Source organism: Triticum aestivum, chromosome 5D (assembly GCF_018294505.1).
Source record: "Triticum aestivum cultivar Chinese Spring chromosome 5D, IWGSC CS RefSeq v2.1, whole genome shotgun sequence".
In the NCBI taxonomy this organism is placed as follows: Eukaryota; Viridiplantae; Streptophyta; class Magnoliopsida; order Poales; family Poaceae; genus Triticum; species Triticum aestivum.
The window spans coordinates 30961671-30983488 of NC_057808.1; the positions used below are offsets into that span (position 1 = coordinate 30961671).

A 21818-nucleotide genomic window follows, 5' to 3' on the forward strand; every position below is an offset into this window, starting at 1 on the left:
TCTAGATGCAGCTGGGGGTCGATTATTGACTTGCAACTAGGGATCCACGACAAAACACAGACACACACACACACACACCCTAGTTGCGAGTCGATGTCAACTTGCAACTGGGGGCCATCGATAAAACACACACACACACACACACACACACACCCCTAGTTACGAGTCGATGAGTAACTTGCAAATGGGGAGACCAACAAGACACAGACGCACACACCTAGTTGCGCCTCAATTATCAACAAGCAAAAAAATGGGGCCCCTCGAGAAAACACAAACACTCCCCCATCCCCCTCCTAGTTCCTATTTGATGGTGGGCTTGCAACTGGGGACCATCAACAACACACACTCCCCCTTGTTGTGAGTTGATGGATCGCATACAACTGGGGACCTTCAACAAGACACGCACTCTGCTAGTTGATGGCTTGAGTTGCAAACTCGGTATGTTCAAGAACAATCTTCAAAGAACAAGCTCATACAAAAAACACATAGTCGCCCACCCTCCCTCTCCCTAAATTGTGAGTAGACGGTAGACTTTCAACTACGACCTTGACCGCACTCTCTTAGACCTACGATTTTCAAAGATGACTACTTGCAAAAAATAAGGCATCTATGAGAAAACAATATTTTTGTTACTAAAAAGGAACCGGGCAAACAAAATTGCATGTATAGTGCAGACAGGCAAAGGGTGTTTATCGTTACAAATCATAACAAGAAAACATTAAAAAAACATAAACGCCTTTACTCCTAAAGAAACATACTGATGAAAAATATATAACATCACTTATCATTACGAGAAACACATATTCCACATAGTTTTGAAACACACATAGATAATAAAACATCGCAAACGACGAGCCGGGGGGGTTACTTGGTTCTTGTCAACCGCATAAACAAAAGACCGCAGCGATGTTTTGCATCAGCATACTACATAACTAGGAACATAGCTTCTCGAAAAAGAAAGTGAAACTTAAAGCTTGCTGATGACAACAGTAACATTCATGCAAGACTTGTTGCTGGCCTTGAAGAACATGAAGATGCAGTCATTGATTTCCAGGGTAGTCTTTGAAAGGAAACGCCTCCACTGCTTTTTGTTGAAAGCTATACGTCCATCAGTAGACGTGCTGTATTCAACACGAGTCTTTGCCTCCCCACTGCTTAGACGAACACAAGCCAACCCTTTTTTAGGGATGTTCAAGCTTGTAGCAACCCTCGCTGGCACTTTCTGTATCGACAACAAAGAACAGAAAACAAAAAACATGAAAATAAAAAAGCTTGAAGCAAACGCAACAAAAACTGCATGCATTTAAGAAAATAATGAATGCATATAAACAAAATAAAGTAAACACAAAAAGCAAAAATTTAATAAAAAAGAAACAACAAAACATACCATTTGTCCAACTTGAGTGTCAGTTGTAGTAAGACAGTGTACAAAAGACACTCCTAAAAACTTGGACTTGAAGCTGAGCACCAGTTCATTGAGAATGTCCTGTTGTGCATCATTCAGAGTTAGACCCCTTGTATACTCGATCTTTATGTTGCCACCGTCTTCATCCACATCTGAGATGCCTCCATCTACCATCTCTTCATCAGCATCCCCGTCTGAAGAGCTTCCTTCAACTGTGTGCAAGTCAACACTTTGAGCGACAACATATGCCTGGCGGGGACGCCTGTCCAAGTCAAAAATGACCACAGCACCCTTCTGAAGAGAAAAGTCAGAAGTGAATTTCTTCCAGCCACTCCCCTTGATCCTGGTCCTGTGTGCCCCCTTCACAATGTCGACAGAGTACTTGCGTCCATGGGCTTCAAAACGCATGTAGTCCCCGGTAACACCATTGACGTAGACTCTTGCATTGCATGGGACAGTCTACAAAAAATGTAAAAACAAAAGAAAAATATAATTAGGAAACTGTACATAAAATAAAAAAGACATCATTGAATACAAAGAGCGCGACCATCCATGGCAAAATACGCAAAGCATTCTGACCGTAACTTGTACAATCAGGATAACAATCGTTAAAAAACTATGATATTACAGAACTAGTAATGACGTAATCAACCAAACTATTCTGAAAGAACAAACAAATCAATGATCTGACAGTATAACCAATGAGTTAGCTAGAAACCCTAGTTGCATGGTCTTCCCCAGTCCCATGTCATCACCGACGATGACATTCTAAACAGCGATACAAAATTGACATACTTATTAAAGAAAAAGCTGATATGAAGCAAAAAGAAAAAAAAATTGCACATGGAAAAAAATTCAGCCCAATTACCGCTTTAGACAGGAACTCATCACGAATGTCGATCTTGAAGTTGTTGTCAGCACTACCATGGCAAAAGTTCCCACATAGCTCACAAGACAAAACCTGAGAAGAGAAAAAGAAAAAGACAAGTATTCTTTTAGTCAAGCAAATTTGCAAAAGCTCTATAATTACACTTGGTATCTGCACTTATTAATGCAAAAAAACTTGGTCATGAGAAAAATTGAGACATTCCCTCTTGCTCTGGGCATCACCGAACTAAGCTTCCAGAAATACATGCATGAGGAGGCTAAACAAAAAAAAGGGCCTGCTCCAGCACAAATCAGACACCGGGTAAAAAAGGCGTTGTCAGACAGGAACAATAAACATAAAAGTCCAGCTTACTAAACTGTGGATATTATACAGACTCAAGCCGATGCCCCACAAAATTCCAGACGATGTGTGAATAAGATTCTAGAGTACTTATCAAGATTAAACAGAAAGATGGAAAAAGAACAGCCGCAGATGCATGGTTCTAACTTCAGGCAAAAAAGCCCAAAAAGAAGAATAAAGAATCACAGCGATGTGTGAAATCATATTCAAGAGAAAGCGGTAGGCGTCGTAGTTACAGAACAAAAAAACAACCGTATACTAGGACAAAAAAACAAACAAACAGAAGTTCTGCTGAATGAACTCCACAAGCACACATATAATATCTCAGTATCCCCACTGCAAAAAAATAACTTCCATGATCTCAAATGGAAGAATTATATTCGCGATTCTAAGAAAATGAATGATAACACAGACTGGAACTGAAGATGACAAACTGGGTCCTAGAAGTGCTGCCCTATATAAATGAGCTAGAAGTACATGAATGTACAGACTCTAAATTAGAAAAACTGAAAATGCTAGCTGATACATTCAGAAAAAAAAACAAAACAAACAACTCAATGTCAGCAGGAACTTGCACTCAATGTCGGCAGCTGGAGAGGAGCCGGTCTTGGATATCTTCAAAGGCTCATGGTCTGGATAGTGCACCAGCTCCACCCAAGTGACCGGGCTGGATAGCAAGGTTAGTTTCATATCATTGGGTTCAGTAAGCGCGGGTGATGGGAGGGCACACCTGGCCTGGATCGCAGAGGAAGGTGGCACTCAACTCGGTACGCACCGGCACATACCGGCACGCACCGGCACATACGCTCGTGCAATGCGTGGCTGACAGTTAAGGGTGCAGACTTCCAGCAAGGCGGGCACACTTGAAAAGTCATAGCCGCTAGATGCAGATCAATGAAGAAGAAAGATTCACGGCACGGCGGCACGGTGAAGCCAACAACAAGGACAGACAGCACGTACGACACTCCCCCGTACGTACGTGCGTGCTATGAATGTACATACTCTAAATTACAAAAGCTGAAATGCTAGCTGATACATTCAGAAATACAAAACAAAACGAACAAACAGAAAACTCTAGTCTGCAATATGGATGCTATCTGCTACATACAGTACAACAAACAAGAGGATCTGAACCTATGGCCACAATCAAAAAACATTTTATTTCACTCTAAAAAAACGTGTGCATTCCACACTCAACAACATTCCTCTTAATGCCTTGCTCGGTTTCATAGCATTTCAAAAGGGTTTTGAAGGGGATTGGAAAAGGGATTAAATCCCCAACAACTCAAAATCCACCTCAAATCCATCCATTCCTCTCCAATCCCCTTGCGGTGGGGATTAACCGAACATGCCCTAACGTAGGTCGCTCATATAAAACACCACCCCCCCCCCCAACCACCATCAGGATAATGATGAACTACCTCAAAACAAAAACAGAGGAACAAACCCTAGAATGCAAAAAACAAATCTAAAAAAAAGAACAAGAAGAGAAGACGAACACTCACATCGCCGGCCTCCCCTGCCATCTCTCTCGCTAGAAGCCACCAAGCCGTTCCACGCTTACACTGAAATCAGATGTGAGAGTGCCGTTGCTGGGGAAGAAGGCAGCCGATGGGAAAGGGGAAGAGACGCGAGGAGAGTGACAACAGCTGCAAGTCGATGGGAAAGGGTTAGACCGTTCGCATTCTAAAAGCATGGCCCAAACACAAACAAAAAACGGGGCGGCCCAGCCCGAAACAAACAACTCGCTCCCCCGTGTTGCTCCCGGCCCGACAAACAAAAAACTCGCCCCACAGGACAAAGCACGAATCGTGGCGCGGGTGGATCGGACGGTCAGAAAACTGAATGAGACCAATTTGTTTCTCATTCGAATGAGTTTTAGCAAATCCGATTTTGAAAGGGGAGAGGCAACTGACGCACGCACACCACCTCCAGCACTCATCCATCGCATAACACCTCCAGCACTCATCCATCGCATAACACCTCCAGCACCCATCCATCCACCGCATCACATCCATCATCTATCCACACACGAGACTCAGGTATAGTCGCAAGAGACGCACGCAGGCAGAAAGCTAGAGAGCTCTCTCTCACGCAGAGCCGGATCGCCGGCCGGACGAAGGACGCAGGCATCTACGCCGGTGTACACAGAGAAAGGAGGACGGCGTACAGGGAGCTCGCTCGACAACTTCAACATGGACGCGAAGCTCACCTTCCCGAAGGGTAAAACTTTGATCTAACAAATCTCTTAATTAGTTTTTTCTTGGCATATAGCATGCACGCACATAAGTCGGGAGCGTTGCCGAAGGCAACGTTCGCATGATCGGACCGCCGCCGGAGATGGAGCCGCCGTACCGGAAGATGAAGTCAACGTTGCCGGGGATGGTCTTCACCAAGCGAGCGTCACAACGAACGACGAGGAGGTCGCCATCACCACCTGCTGTCCACCTCGTCACGACGGTTCGACCAAGATGACGACACGGAGCACGCCATGACGCCGCCCACCGTCGAGGTCGCCAGGTCGACGCCCCAGAGGTCGACGCCACGGTGGCCACCCCTACTCATCACCGCTCGACGAGGACGACGCGTCGCCGGAGCTCGTCTTCACCAGGCCCGCACTATGGACGCTGACGCCACCGAGGTCGGTGTCATGGAGGTCGACGCCACGGTAGCCACCCCCACTCATCACCGCTCGACGAGGACGACGCGTCGCCGGAGCTCGTCTTCACCAGGTCCGCGCTATGGACGCTGACGCCACCGAGGTCGGTGTCACGGAGGTCGACGCCACGGTAGCCACCCCCACTCATCACAGCTCAACGAGGACGACGCGTCGCCGGAGCTCGTCTTCACCAGGCCCGCGCTATATATGGACGCTGACGCCACCGAGGTCGGTGTCACGGAGGTCGATGCCACGGTGGCCACCCCTACTCATCACCGCTCAATGAGGACGACGCATCACGGGAGCTCATCGTCGCCAAGCCGGTGCCATAGAGGTTGACGCCGCCCCCATCACTCGCGCCCACTTCGACACGACGACAGCGTAGAGGACGACGACGGGGAGCCCACAGAGATACCGCCCATCGTGAACGTCGTCAGGCCGACGCCTCGGAGGTCAATGGCGCGTAGGTCGCCATCTCCGCTCTATTGGGCCCATCGCCCACTTCGCCGCGCCGGAGACACGCTACTCAAGGCGGAGATCCGGAGTTTGGTGTCACGACCTTCCTCCCTTCATGAAGCCGGTGCCGTGAACTAAGGCATGGAGCTTGCCACGACGCCGTCGCTATCGACGTCGCCGAGCCAGTGCTAGGGAGGACGACACGGAGCTCTCCATCACACCACTGGTTTCCACTTCGTCACGCCGGGTGCCGCGGAGTTCACTATCACGCGGCCCATCACCGCTAACTCCTGCACATGCTCGCACTATGCCGCCGGTGACCACGAGATGGCTGCGCTGAAGACGGTGTCCGTTGCCGCCGACTTTGTTGCATGGCGCGACGGTGCTACACTGAACAAGCTCATGTACGGGCCACCGGCCACGCATGTGCCTATGCATGGGCCATGCACGTATATTCCTTCCGGTGGGAGAGCATTGCGTGCACACCAATCATATAAAAGAAATTAAAAAAAAACTACATGGACAGAAGCTCTCGCTCGAGGATGAGGTCGTTGAAGACGAATACACAAACTCCACCGACATCGGCCCGTCTTCCGTTTCGCCGCGCCATACACCATCAAAGGCGAAGATGTAGAGCGTGCCCAGGCGTCATCCGCTCCGCCACGTCGGACGCTCGGCGAACGCCGGAGTTCCAAAGAGGACGCCACACCGTGAAGACGACGCCCTACAACAGCGCCCGCGTCCCGCTCGTGAAGGTGGAGCCCCGCGCTATAATGCCGCTGCCACCCACGACACGCTCATCAAAGGGCGGAGTCAAAGGAAGTTGATGCCATCCGAAGTCGACACCGACGATGCCTGTCAGCATACTGATCTACTTCGTCATGCTCGGTGTCGCCAAAGATGGAGACGCACAACACCGCACCTCCTGCTTGTCCACCCCGTCTTACTGTAGAGCTCTGAAGAGGAACACGTGAGCACGGCAACGTCCACTCGGCGCCCGGACGCGAAGTGAAGGCCGGGGTCCCACACCATGATGCCATGAGGAAGATGGCCTCCTACCCCCGTGTCGCTGCTACCGGCGTCACGCTCATTCGGAGGCCGGAGCCGAGCAAGTTGGCGCCGCCCGAGGACAAGGCGCGGCTGCAGGGCGACGCAACTTCAACAACAACAACGCTCCTCTACGATCTCGTGAGACGATGCCTTGACTATGCCGACTGGCGTGGAATCGGCGTCAGGTCGGGGCGAGGCGTCGACCACACAGGCCATGCTGGCATGAGCAACGCGACGGTCGTACACCGACGTTGGTCTCTACCGACAATTTCTCCCGCAAGGCGTAGCCCCTTGCACACCCCGAGAAGCTACTGGTCGTCGAGAAGTCCGAGCCGAGCGCGATCCATGCTACCCCAACAACAATTCCTCCAACAGCCCATACACCCATCAGCTGTTGGGAATCGTAGCATAATTTTAAAATTTTCCTACGCTCACCAAGATGCATCTATGAAGTATACTAGCAACGAGGGAAAGGAGTGCATCTACATACCCTTGTAGATCGCGAGCGGAAGCGTTCCAATGAACGTGGATGACGGAGTCGTACTCGCCGTGATCCAAATCACCGATGACCGAGTGCCGAACGGACGGCACCTCCGCGTTCAACACACGTACGGTGCAGCGACGTCTCCTCCTTCTTGATCCAGCAAGGGGGAAGGAGAGGTTGATGGAGATCCAGCAGCACGACGGCGTGGTGGTGGATGTAGCGGGTCTCGGCAGGGCTTCGCCGAGCTTCTGCGAGACGGAGAGGTGTGGCAGGGGAGGAGGGAGGCGCCCAAGGGTGTAAGGTTGCTGCCCTCCCCCCCTTTATATAGGCCCCCTGGGTGGGGGGGCGCCGGCCCTGGAGATGGGATCTCAAGGGGGGGGGGGGCGGCGGCCAAAGGGGGGAAGGGGGTGCCTTGCCCCCCAAGGCAAGTGGGAAGCCCCCCCCTAGGGTTCCCAACCCTAGGCGCATGGGGAAAGGCCCATGGGGGGCGCCCAGCCCACTAGGGGCTGGTTCCCTTCCCACTTCAGCCCATGGGGCCCTCCGGGATAGGTGGCCCCACCCGGTGGACCCCCGGGACCCTTCCGGTGGTCCCGGTACAATACCGGTAACCCCCGAAACTTTCCCGGTGGCCGAAACTTGATTTCCTATATATAATTCTTCACCTCCGGACCATTCCGGAACCTCTCGTGACGTCCGGGATCTCATCCGGGACTCCGAACAACTTTCGGGTTTCCGCATACACATATCTCTACAACCCTAGCGTCACCGAACCTTAAGTGTGTAGACCCTATGGGTTCGGGAGACATGCAGACATGACCGAGACGCCTCTCCGGTCAATAACCAACAGCGGGATCTGGATACCCATGTTGGCTCCCACATGTTCCACGATGATCTCATCGGATGAACCACGGCGTCGAGGATTCAATCAATCCCGTATGCAATTCCCTTTGTCAATCGGTATGTTACTTGCCCGAGATTCGATCGTCGGTATCCCAATACCTTGTTCAATCTCGTTACCGGCAAGTCTCTTTACTCGTACCGCAATGCATGATCCCGTGACTAACGCCTTAGTCACATTGAGCTCATTATGATGATGCATTACCGAGTGGGCCCAGAGATACCTCTCCGTCACACGGAGTGACAAATCCCAGTCTCGATCCGTGCCAACCCAACAGACACTTTCGGAGATACCCGTAGTGCACCTTTATAGTCACCCAGTTACGTTGTGACGTTTGGCACACCCAAAGCACTCCTACGGTATCCGGGAGTTGCACGATCTCATGGTCTAAGGAAAAGATACTTGACATTGGAAAAGCTCTAGCAAATGAAACTACACGATCTTTTATGCTATGCTTAGGTTTGGGTCTTGTCCATCACATCATTCTCCTAATGATGTGATCCCGTTATCAATGACATCCAATGTCCATAGTCAGGAAACCATGACTATCTGTTGATCAACGAGCTAGTCTACTAGAGGCTTACTAGGGACACGTTGTGGTCTATGTATTCACACATGTATTACGATTTCCGGACAATACAATTATAGCACGAACAATAGACAATTACCATGAACAAAGAAATATAATAATAACCATTTATTATTGCCTCTAGGGCATATTTCCAACAGTCTCCCACTTGCACTAGAGTCAATAATCTAGTTACATTGTGATGAATCGAAGACCCATTGCGTCCTGGTGTTGATCATGTTTTGCTCTAGGGAGAGGTTTAGTCAACGGATCTGCTACATTCAGGTCCGTATGTACTTTACAAATATCTATGTCTCCATTTTGAACACTTTCACGAATGGAGTTGAAGCGACGCTTGATATGCCTGGTCTTCCTGTGAAACCTGGGCTCCTTCGCAAGTGCAATAGCTCCAGTGTTGTCACAGAAGAGAGTCATTGGGCCCGACGCATTGGGAATCACCCCTAGGTCGGTAATGAACTCCTTCATCCAGACTGCTTCCTGTGCTGCCTCCGAGGCTGCCATGTACTCCGCTTCACATGTAGATCCCGCCACGACGCTTTGCTTGCAACTGCACCAGCTTACTGCTCCTCCATTCAAAATATACACGTATCCGGTCTGTGACTTCGAGTCATCCAGATCTGTGTCGAAGCTAGCGTCGACGTAACCCTTTACGACGAGCTCTTCGTCACCTCCATAAACGAGAAACATATCCTTAGTCCTTTTCAAGTACTTTAGGATATTCTTGACCGCTGTCCAGTGTTCCATGCCGGGATTACTTTGGTACCTTCCTACCAAACTTACGGCAAGGTTTACATCAGGTCTGGTACACAGCATGGCATACATAATAGACCCTATGGCCGAGGCATAGGGGATGACACTCATCTTTTCTATATCTTCTGCCGTGGTCGGGCATTGAGCCGTGCTCAATTGCACACCTTGCAATACAGGCAAGAACCCCTTCTTGGACTGATCCATATTGAACTTCTTCAATATCTTGTCAAGGTATGTACTTTGTGAAAGACCAATGAGGCGTCTTGATCTATCTCTATAGATCTTGATGCCTAATATATAAGCAGCTTCTCCAAGGTCCTTCATTGAAAAACACTTATTCAAATAGGCCTTTATACTTTCCAAGAATTCTATATCATTTCCCATCAATAGTATGTCATCCACATATAATATGAGAAATGCTACAGAGCTCCCACTCACTTTCTTGTAAACACAGGCTTCTCCATAAGTCTGTGTAAACCCAAACGCTTTGATCATCTCATCAAAGCGAATGTTCCAACTCCGAGATGCTTGCACCAGCCCATAGATTGAGCGCTGGAGCTTGCATACTTTGTTAGCATTCTTAGGATCGACAAAACCTTCCGGCTGCATCATATACAACTCTTCCTTAAGGAAGCCGTTAAGGAATGCCGTTTTGACGTCCATCTGCCATATCTCATAATCATAGTATGCGGCAATTGCTAACATGATTCGGACGGACTTCAGCTTCGCTACGGGTGAGAAAGTCTCATCGTAGTCAACCCCTTGAACTTGTCGATAACCCTTAGCGACAAGTCGAGCTTTGTAGATGCTCACATTACCATCCGCGTCCGTCTTCTTCTTAAAGGTCCATTTGTTTTCTATGGCTCGCCGATCATCGGGCAAGTCGGTCAAAGTCCATACTTCGTTTTCATACATGGATCCTATCTCGGATTTCATGGCTTCAAGCCATTTGTCGGAATCCGGGCCCGCCATCACTTCTTCATAGTTCGAAGGTTCACCGTTGTCTAACAACATGATTTCCAGGACAGGGTTGCCATACCACTCTGGTGCAGAACGTGTCCTTGTGGACCTACGAAGTTCAGTGGCTACTTGATCCGAAGCTTCATGATCATCATCATTAACTTCTTCCCCAGTCGGTGTAGGCACCACAGGAACATCTTCCCGCGCTGCGCTACTTTCGGTACGGAAGGGGTGACTATCACGTCATCAAGTTCCACTTTCCTCCCACTCAATTCTTTCGAGAGAAACTCCTTCTCCAGAAAGGACCCGTTCTTGGCAACGAAGATCTTGCCTTCGGATCTGAGGCAGAAGGTATACCCAATGGTTTCCTTAGGGTATCCTATGAAGACGCATTTCTCCGATTTGGGTTCGAGCTTTTCAGGTTGAAGTTTCTTGACATAAGCATCGCATCCCCAAACTTTTAGAAACGACAGCTTAGGTTTCTTTCCAAACCATAATTCATACGGTGTCATCTCAACGGATTTCGACGGAGCCCTATTTAAAGTGAATGCGGCAGTCTCTAAAGCATAGCCCCAAAATGAAAGCGGTAAATCGGTAAGAGACATCATAGATCGCACCATATCCAATAGAGTGCGATTACGACGTTCGGACACACCATTTCTCTGAGGTGTTCCAGGCGGCGTGAGTTGTGAAACTATTCCACATTTCCTTAAGTGTGCACCAAACTCGTGACGTAAATATTCTCCACCACGATCTGATCGTAAGAATTTTATTTTTCTGTCACGTTGATTCTCAACCTCACTCTGAAATTCCTTGAACCTTTCAAAGGTTTCAGACTTGTGTTTCATTAGGTAGACATACCCATATCTACTTAAGTCATCAGTAAGAGTGAGAACATAACGATATCCTCCGCGAGCCTTAACACTCATTGGACCGCACACATCGGTATGTATGATTTCCAATAAGTTGGTTGCTCGCTCCATTGTTCCGGAGAACGGAGTCTTGGTCATCTTACCCATGAGGCATGGTTCGCACGTGTCAAATGATTCGTAATCAAGAGACTCCAAATGTCCATCTGCATGGAGCTTCTTCATGCGCTTGACACCAATGTGACCAAGGCGGCAGTGCCACAACTATGTGGGACTATCGTTATCAACTTTACATCTTTTGGTATTCACACTATGAATATGTCTAACATCACGTTCGAGATTCATCAAAAATAAACCATTGACCAGTGGGGCATGACCATAAAACATATCTCTCAAATAAATAGAACAACCATTATTCTCGGATTTAAATGAGTAGCCATCTCGAATTAAACGAGATCCAGATACAATGTTCATGCTCAAAGCTGGCACTAAATAACAATTATTGAGGTTTAAAACTAATCCCGTGGGTAGATGCAGAGGTAGCGTGCCGACGGTGATTACATCGACCTTGGAACCATTCCCGACGCGCATCGTCACCTCGTCCTTCGCCAGTCTCCGTTTATTCCGTAGTTCCTGTTTTGAGTTACAAATATGAGCAACCGCACCGGTATCAAATACCCAGGAGCTACTACGAGTACTGGTAAGGTACACATCAATTACATGTATATCACATATACCTTTGGTGTTGCCGGCCTTCTTCTTGTCTGCTAAGTATTTGGGGCAGTTCCGCTTCCAGTGACCACTTCCCTTGCAATAAAAACACCCAGTCTCGGGCTTGGGTCCATTCTTTGACTTCTTCCCAGTAACTGGCTTACCGGGCGCGGCAACTCCCTTGCCGTCCTTCTTGAAGTTCTTCTTACCCTTGCCCTTCTTAAACTTAGTGGTTTTATTCACCATCAACACTTGATGTTCTTTTCTGATCTCCCCTTCCGCTGATTTCAGCATTGAATATACCTCAGGAATGGTCTTTTCCATCCCCTGCATATTTTAGTTCATCACAAAGCTCTTGTAGCTTGGTGGAAGCGACTGGAGGATTCTGTCAATGACCGCGTCATCCGGGAGATTAACTCCCAGCTGAGTCAAGCGGTTGTGCAACCCAGACATTCTGAGTATGTGCTCACTAACAGAACTATTCTCCTCCATCTTACAGCTGAAGAACTTGTCGGAGACTTCATATCTCTCGACCCGGGCATGAGCTTGAAAAACCAGTTTCAGCTCCTCGAACATCTCATATGCTCCATATTTCTCAAAACGCTTTTGGAGACCCGGTTCTAAGCTGTAAAGCATGCCGCACTGAACGAGGGAGTAATCATCAGCACGCTGCTGCCAAGCGTTCATAACGTCTTGGTTCTCTGGGATTGGTGCATCACCTAGCGGTGCTTCTAAGACATAATCTTTCTTGGCTACTATGAGGATGATCCTCAGGTTCTGGACCCAGTCCGTATAGTTGCTGCCATCATCTTTCAGCTTGGTTTTCTCTAGGAACGCGTTGAAATTGAGGACAACGTTGGCCATTTGATCTACAAGACATAGTGTAAAGATTTTAGACTAAGTTCATGATAATTAAGTTCATCTAATCAAATTATTTAATGAACTCCCACTCAGATAGACATGCCTCTAGTCATCTAAGTGTAAAACATGATCCGAGTTTAACTAGGCCGTGTCCGATCATCACGTGAGACGGACTAGTCAAGATCGGTGAACATCTCCATGTTGATCGTATCTTCTATACGACTCATGCTCGACCTTTCGTTCCTCCGTGTTCCAAGGCCATGTCTGTACATGCTAGGCTCGTCAAGTCAACCTAAGTGTATTGCGTGTGTTCCGAGGCCATGTCTGTACATGCTAGGCTCGTCAACACCCGTTGTATTCGAACGTTAGAATCTATCACACCCGATCATCACGTGGTGCTTCGAAACAACGAACCTTCGCAATGGTGCACAGTTAGGGTGAACACTTTCTTGAAATTATTATAAGGGATCATCTTACTTACTACCGTCGTTCTAAGCAAATAAGATGCAAAAACATGATAAACATCACACGCAATCAAATAGTGACATGATATGGCCAATATCATTATGCTCCTTTGATCTCCATCTTCGGGGCACCATGATCATCTTCGTCACCGGCATGACACCATGATCTCCATCATCATGATCTCCATCATTGTGTCTTCATGAAGTCGTCACGCCAACGATTACTTCTACTTCTATGGCTAACACGTTTAGCAACAAAGTAAAGTAATTTACATGGCGTTTATTCAATGACACGCAGGTCATGCAAAATAATAAAGACAACTCCTATGGCTCCTGCCGATTGTCATACTCATCGACATGCAAGTCGTGATTCCTATTACAAGAATATGATCAATCTCATACATCACATATATCATTCATCACATCTTCTGGCCATATCACATCACATAACACTTGCTGCAAAAACAAGTTAGACGTCCTCTAATTGTTGTTGCAAGTTTTTACGTGGTTTGTAGGTTTCTAGCAAGAACGTTTTCTTACCTACGTATGACCACAACGTGATTTGCCAATTTCTATTTACCCTTCATAAGGACCCTTTTCATCGAATCCGTTCCGACTAAAGTAGGAGAGACAGACACCCGCTAGCCACCTTATGCAACTAGTGCATGTCAATCGGTGGAACCTGTCTCACGTAAGCGTACGTGTAAGGTCGGTCCGGGCCGCTTCATCCTACAATACCGCCGAAACAAGAAAAGACTAGTAGCGGCAAGAAGAATTGGCAAACTCAACGCCCACAACTGCTTTGTGTTCTACTCGTGCATAGTAACTACGCATAGGCCTGGCTCATGATGCCACTGTTGGGAATCGTAGCATAATTTTAAAATTTTCCTACGCTCACCAAGATGCATCTATGGAGTATACTAGCAACGAGGGAAAGGAGTGCATCTACATACCCTTGTAGATCGCGAGCGGAAGCGTTCCAATGAACGTGGATGACGGAGTCATACTCGCCGTGATCCAAATCACCGATGACCGAGTGCCGAACGGACGGCACCTCCGCGTTCAACACACGTACGGTGCAGTGACGTCTCCTCCTTCTTGATCCAGCAAGGGGGAAGGAGAGGTTGATGGAGATCCAGCAGCACGACGGCGTGGTGGTGGATGTAGCGGGTCTCGGCAGGGCTTCGCCGAGCTTCTGGGAGACGGAGAGGTGTAGCAGGGGAGGAGGGAGGCGCCCAAGGGTGTAAGGTTGCTGCCCTCCCTCCCCCCCTTTATATAGGCCACCTGGGGGGGCGCCAGCCCTGGAGATGGGATCTCAAGGGGGGGCGGTGGCCAAAGGGGGGAAGGGGGTGCCTTGCCCCCCAAGGCAAGTGGGAAGCCCCCCTAGGGTTCCCAACCCTAGGCGCATGGGGAAAGGCCCATGGGGGGGCGCCCAGCCCACTAGGGGCTGGTTCCCTTCCCACTTCAGCCCATGGGGCCCTCCGGGATAGGTGGCCCCACCCGGTGGACCCCCGGAACCCTTCCGGTGGTCCCGGTACAATACCGGTAACCCCCGAAACTTTCCCGGTGGCCGAAACTTGATTTCCTATATATAATTCTTCACCTCCGGACCATTCCGGAACCTCTCGTGACGTCCGGGATCTCATCCGGGACTCCGAACAACTTTCGGGTTTCCGCATACACATATCTCTACAACCCTAGCGTCACCGAACCTTAAGTGTGTAGACCCTACGGGTTCGGGAGACATGCAGACATGACCGAGACGCCTCTCCGGTCAATAACCAACAGCGGGATCTGGATACCCATGTTGGCTCCCACATGTTCCACGATGATCTCATCGGATGAACCACGGTGTCGAGGATTCAATCAATCCCGTATGCAATTCCCTTTGTCAATCGGTATGTTACTTGCCCGAGATTCGATCGTCGGTATCCCAATACCTTGTTCAATCTCGTTACCGGCAAGTCTCTTTACTCGTACCGCAATGCATGATCCCGTGACTAACGCCTTAGTCACATTGAGCTCATTATGATGATGCATTACCGAGTGGGCCCAGAGATACCTCTCCGTCACACGGAGTGACAAATCCCAGTCTCGATCCGTGCCAACCCAACAGACACTTTCGGAGATACCCGTAGTGCACCTTTATAGTCACCCAGTTACGTTGTGACGTTTGGCACACCCAAAGCACTCCTACGGTATCCGGGAGTTGCACGATCTCATGGTCTAAGGAAAAGATACTTGACATTGGAAAAGCTCTAGCAAACGAAACTACACGATCTTTTATGCTATGCTTAGGTTTGGGTCTTGTCCATCACATCATTCTCCTAATGATGTGATCCCGTTATCAATGACATCCAATGTCCATAGTCAGGAAACCATGACTATCTGTTGATCAACGAGCTAGTCTACTAGAGGCTTACTAGGGACACGTGGTCTCAATATTACGATTTCCGGACAATACAATTATAGCATGAACAATAGACAATTACCATGAACAAAGAAATATAATAATAACCATTTATTATTGCCTCTAGGGCATATTTCCAACATCAGCATCATCATGCATGGAGAACGCGAAGCGAAGACGACGAAGACGACCACACTGCTCAATCGGAGGTATCTCGCGAAGCAACCCACGGGAGTAATCAACCGGGAGTCTTCCGAGGCCTCGGGAACCAGGAGATCACACAATCGCCACAGCCAGCTTGGCCGTGCTAGTAGGCCACGGAGCGCACCTTTTTTTATAGGATATTGTAATTTTATTTCTCCAATGAGATTAATGAAATACATGTTCCCGTATCTCCAGTAAAATTCGAAAATAAATTGCTGGACGTGAGGAATTTATCTATTAATCATCTGCAAAAAGAATCAACTAAATAGCACTCTCCAGTAAAAAGTTGTAACTAATCTCGTGAGCGCTAAAGTTTCTGTTTTTTACAGCAAGATCGCAAAGACTTTCCCCAAGTCTTCCCAAAGGTTCTACTTGGCACAAACACTAATTAAAATACAAAACCACATCTAAACAGAAGCTAGATGGATTATTTATTAGTAATATCAAGGATAAATATTGGGTTGCCTCCCAACAAGCCCTTTTCTTTAAAGCCCTTTTAGCTAGGCATTGAGATTTCAATGATGCTCACATAAAAGATAAGAATTAAAGCGCAAAAAGAGCATCGTAAAACACGTGAAAAACACATCTAAGTCTAACATACTTCCTATGCATAGGCATTTTATAAGCCAACTAATTATCAAGGCAAGCAAAAACTAGCTTATGCAAGGAAGCGGAAAGAAACAATAGCAATCTCAACATAACGAGAGGTAATTTAGTAACATGAAAATTTCTACAACCATATTTTCCTCTCTCATAATAATTACATGTAGGATCATAAGCAAAAATTCAACAATATAGCTATCACAAAACATATTCTTAACACGATCCACATGTATGCAAATTTGACACTTTTCCAAAATAGTGGGATTAACATTAACTAAAGTCATGACCTCTCCAAACACACTTTTATCAAGAATACCATAAGATTGAACATTCTCCAAATATGTGGGATCTAAAGTTGACAATCTTCCAAACTCACTTTCAATATTATTGCAAACACTATTATCAATCGCATATTCATCATGGGGCTTAAATAAATTTTCAAGATCATGAAGAATCACCCCAATCATGATCATTGCAACAAGTAGTAGACATAGCAAAACTAGCATCCCCAAGCTTAGGGTTTTGCATATTATAAGCACAATTGACATTAATAAAATTTATACTATCATCATTGCAATCATAATTTTTATTCAAAGATCCATCGTGAATCACTCCATAAAGTATTTCATCACAATTTTCAGATTCACGAATTTCAAGCAAAACTTCATAAAGACAATCTAGTGCACAAAACTCACTAGCAATTGGTTCATCATAATTGGATCTCTTAAAAAATTAGCAAGCGGATGAGGATCCATAGATCTTAGGTTCTCTGTTTAACAATAAATAAACAACTATTCCAACCAAACGAGCAAACGAGCAAAGTAAAACATCAAAACAAACGAAAAGACGAACAGAAGAAGGGTAAATAAAACGGCAAGGGTGAAGTGGGGGACAGGAAAACGAGAGGCAAATGACAAATAATGTAATGTGAGGGATAAGAGTTTATGATGGGTACTTGATATGTCTTGACTTGTGCGTAGACTCCCCGGCAACGGCGCCAGAAATGGCTCGTTGTCGGGAGATCAAATCCTGACTTGACTTGGTGTACACCTCCCCGGCAACGGCGCTAGAAATCCTTCTTGCTACCTCTTGAGCATGCGTTGGTTTTCCCTTGAAGAGGAAAGGGTGATGCAGCAAAGTAGCGTAAGTATTTCCCTCAGTTTCTGAGAACCAAGGTATCAATCCAGTAGGAGGCCACACGCAAGTCCCTCGTACCTACACAAACAAATAAGAACCTTGCAACCAACGCGATAAAGGGGTTGTCAATCCCTTCACGGCCACTTGCAAAAGTGAGATCTGATAGAGATGATAAGATAATATTTTTGGTATTTTTATGATAAAGACTAAAAGTAAAGAATCAAAATAAACGGTGAAAAAAATAGCTAGTTGACGGGAGATTAATATGATGGAAAATAGACCCAGGGGCCGTAGGTTTCACTAGTGGCTTCTCTCAAGATAGCATAAGTATTACAGTGGGTGAACAAATTATTGTCGAGCAATTGATAGGAAAGTGCATAATTATGAGAATATCTAGGCATGATCATGTATATAGGCATCACGTCCGAGAAAAGTAGACCGGCTCCTGCCTGCATCTACTGCACACATCGACCGCTATCCAGCATGCATCTAGAGTATTAAGTTCATAAGAACAGAGTAACGCATTAGGTAAGATGACATGATGTAGAGGGATAAACTCAAGCAATATGATATAAACCCCATCTTTTTATCCTCGATGGCAACAATACAATACGTGTCATTTCCCTTTCTGTCACTGGGATCGAGCACCGCAAGATTGAACCCAAAGCTAAGCACTTCTCCCATTGCAAGAAAGATCAATCTAGTAGGCCAAACCAAACTGATAATTCGAAGAGACTTGCAAAGATAACCAATCATACATAAAAGAATTCATAGAAGATTCAAATATTGTTCATAGATAATCTTGATCATAAACCCACAATTCATCGGATCTCGACAAAGACACCGCAAAAAGAGTTACATCGAATAGATCTTCAAGAAGATTGAGGAGAACTTTGTATTGAGATCCAAAGAGAGAGAAGAAGTCATCTATCTAATAACCATGGACCCGAAGGTCTGTGGTAAACTACTCACACATCATCGGAGAAGCTATGGTGTTGATGTAGAAGCCCTCCGTGATCGATGCCCCCTTCGGCGGAGCGCCGGAAAAGGCTCCAAGATGGGATATCAGGGGTACAGAAGGTTGCGGCGGTGGAATTAGGTTTTTGTGGTGCTCCTCGATAGTTTCGGGGTACGTAGGTATATATAGGAGGAAGAAGTAGGTCAGTGGAGCCACGAGGGGCCCACGAGGGTGCAGGGCGCGCCCAGGGGGGTAGGCGCGCCCTCCTGCCTCATGGCCTCCTCGTTCGTTTCTTGACGTCCACTCCAAGTCCTCTGGATCACGTTTGTTTCAAAAATCACGCTCCCGAAGGTTTCATTCCGTTTGATATTCCTTTTCTGCGAAACACTGAAATAGGCAAAAAACAGCAATTTGCACTGGGCCTTGGGTTAATAGGTTAGTCCCAAAAATAATATAAAAGTGTATAAATAAGCCCATTAAACATCCAAAACAGAATATATAATAGCATGGAGCAATCAAAAATTATAGATACGTTGGAGACGTATCAATGCCCCGGAGGTCGACGCCACGGTGGCCACCCCCACTCATCACCGCTCGACGAGGATGACGCGTCGCCGGAGCTCGTCTCACCAGGCCCGTGCTATGGACGCTGACGCCACCGAGGTCGGTGTCACGGAGGTCGACGCCACGATAGCCACCCTCACTCATCACTGCTCGACGAGGACGACGCGTCGCCGGAGCTCGTCTTCACCAGGCCCGCGCTATGGACGCTGACGCCACCGAGGTCGGTGTCACGGAGGTCGACGCCACGGTAGCCACCCCCACTCATCACCGCTCGACGAGGACGACGTGTCGCCGGAGCTCGTCTTCACCAGGCCCGCGCTATGGACGCTGACGCCACCGAGGTCGGTGTCACGGAGGTCGACGCCACGGTACCACCCCCACTCATCACCGCTCGACGAGGACGACGCGTCGCCGGAGCTCGTCTTCACCAGGTCCGCGCTATGGACGCTGACGCCACCGAGGTCGGTGTCACGGAGGTCGACGCCACGGTAGCCACCCCCACTCATCACAGCTCAACGAGGACGACGCGTCGCCGGAGCTCGTCTTCACCAGGCCCGCGCTATATATGGACGCTGACGCCACTGAGGTCAGTGTCACGGAGGTCGATGCCACGGTGGCCACCCCTACTCATCACCGCTCAATGAGGACGACGCATCACGGGAGCTCATCGTCGCCAAGCCGGTGCCATAGAGGTTGACGCCGCCCCCATCACTCGCGCCCACTTCGACACGACGACAGCGTAGAGGACGACGACGGGGAGCCCACAGAGATACCGCCCATCGTGAATGTTGTCAGGCCGACGCCTCGGAGGTCAATGGCGCGTAGGTCGCCATCTCCGCTCTATTGGGCCCATCGCCCACTTCGCCGCGCCGGAGACACGCTACTCAAGGCGGAGATCCGGAGTTTGGTGTCACGACCTTCCTCCCTTCATGAAGCCGGTGCCGTGAACTAAGGCATGGAGCTTGCCACGACGCCGTCGCTATCGACGTCGCCGAGCCAGTGCTAGGGAGGACGACACGGAGCTCTCCATCACACCACTGGTTTCCACTTCGTCACGCCGGGTGCCGCGGAGTTCACTATCACGCGGCCCATCACCGCTAACTCCTGCACATGCTCGCACTATGCCGCCGGTGACCACGAGATGGCTGCGCTGAAGACGGTGTCCGTTGCCGCCGACTTTGTTGCATGGCGCGACGGTGCTACACTGAACAAGCTCATGTACGGGCCACCGGCCACGCATGTGCCTATGCATGGGCCATGCACGTATATTCCTTCCGGTGGGAGAGCATTGCGTGCACACCAATCATATAAAAGAAATTAAAAAAAAAACTACATGGACAGAAGCTCTCGCTCGAGGATGAGGTCGTTGAAGACGAATACACAAACTCCACCGACATCGGCCCGTCTTCCGTTTCGCCGCGCCATACACCATCAAAGGCGAAGATGTAGAGCGTGCCCAGGCGTCATCCGCTCCGCCACGTCGGACGCTCGGCGAACGCCGGAGTTCCAAAGAGGACGCCACACCGTGAAGACGACGCCCTACAACAGCGCCCGCGTCCCGCTCGTGAAGGTGGAGCCCCGCGCTATAATGCCGCTGCCACCCACGACACGCTCATCAAAGGGCGGAGTCAAAGGAAGTTGATGCCATCCGAAGTCGACACCGACGATGCCTGTCAGCATACTGATCTACTTCGTCATGCTCGGTGTCGCCAAAGATGGAGACGCACAACACCGCACCTCCTGCTTGTCCACCCCGTCTTACTGTAGAGCTCTGAAGAGGAACACGTGAGCACGGCAACGTCCACTCGGCGCCCGGACGCGAAGTGAAGGCCGGGGTCCCACACCATGATGCCATGAGGAAGATGGCCTCCTACCCCCGTGTCGCTGCTACCGGCGTCACGCTCATTCGGAGGCCGGAGCCGAGCAAGTTGGCGCCGCCCGAGGACAAGGCGCGGCTGCAGGGCGACGCAACTTCAACAACAACAACGCTCCTCTACGATCTCGTGAGACGATGCCTTGACTATGCCGACTGGCGTGGAATCGGCGTCAGGTCGGGGCGAGGCGTCGACCACACAGGCCATGCTGGCATGAGCAACGCGACGGTCGTACACCGACGTTGGTCTCTACCGACAATTTCTCCCGCAAGGCGTAGCCCCTTGCACACCCCGAGAAGCTACTGGTCGTCGAGAAGTCCGAGCCGAGCGCGATCCATGCTACCCCAACAACAATTCCTCCAACAGCCCATACACCCATCAGCTGTTGGGAATCGTAGCATAATTTTAAAATTTTCCTACGCTCACCAAGATGCATCTATGAAGTATACTAGCAACGAGGGAAAGGAGTGCATCTACATACCCTTGTAGATCGCGAGCGGAAGCGTTCCAATGAACGTGGATGACGGAGTCGTACTCGCCGTGATCCAAATCACCGATGACCGAGTGCCGAACGGACGGCACCTCCGCGTTCAACACACGTACGGTGCAGCGACGTCTCCTCCTTCTTGATCCAGCAAGGGGGAAGGAGAGGTTGATGGAGATCCAGCAGCACGACGGCGTGGT

At 48.7% G+C, this 21818-nt stretch overlaps 1 protein-coding gene across 1 annotated transcript; it reads right to left on the bottom strand.

Moving 5' to 3' along the window:
- Positions 1-967: 967 nt before the first annotated feature.
- On the bottom strand, positions 968-19404 carry LOC123120181 (uncharacterized). The gene is made up of 4 exons (XM_044540176.1): positions 19327-19404; positions 2274-2366; positions 1388-1864; positions 968-1222 (listed from the first exon to the last, which is right to left on the bottom strand). Exons 1-4 carry the CDS (start codon positions 19402-19404, stop codon positions 968-970), a joined length of 903 nt encoding a protein of 300 aa, XP_044396111.1.
- Positions 19405-21818: the final 2414 nt, after the last annotated feature.

Bases quoted from the DNA above. Each gene is read 5' to 3' on its own strand.
- LOC123120181 (XM_044540176.1), bottom strand. From the start codon at position 19,404: ATGAGTGAGGGTGGCTATCGTGGCGTCGACCTCCGTGACACCGACCTC. The intron at 2,367-19,326 runs GTGAGACGAGCT...TTCTCTTCTCAG, and splicing joins GCGTCCATAGCACGGGCCTG to GTTTTGTCTTGTGAGCTATG. The intron at 1,865-2,273 runs GTAATTGGGCTG...CATTTTTTGTAG, and splicing joins ATGAGTTCCTGTCTAAAGCG to ACTGTCCCATGCAATGCAAG.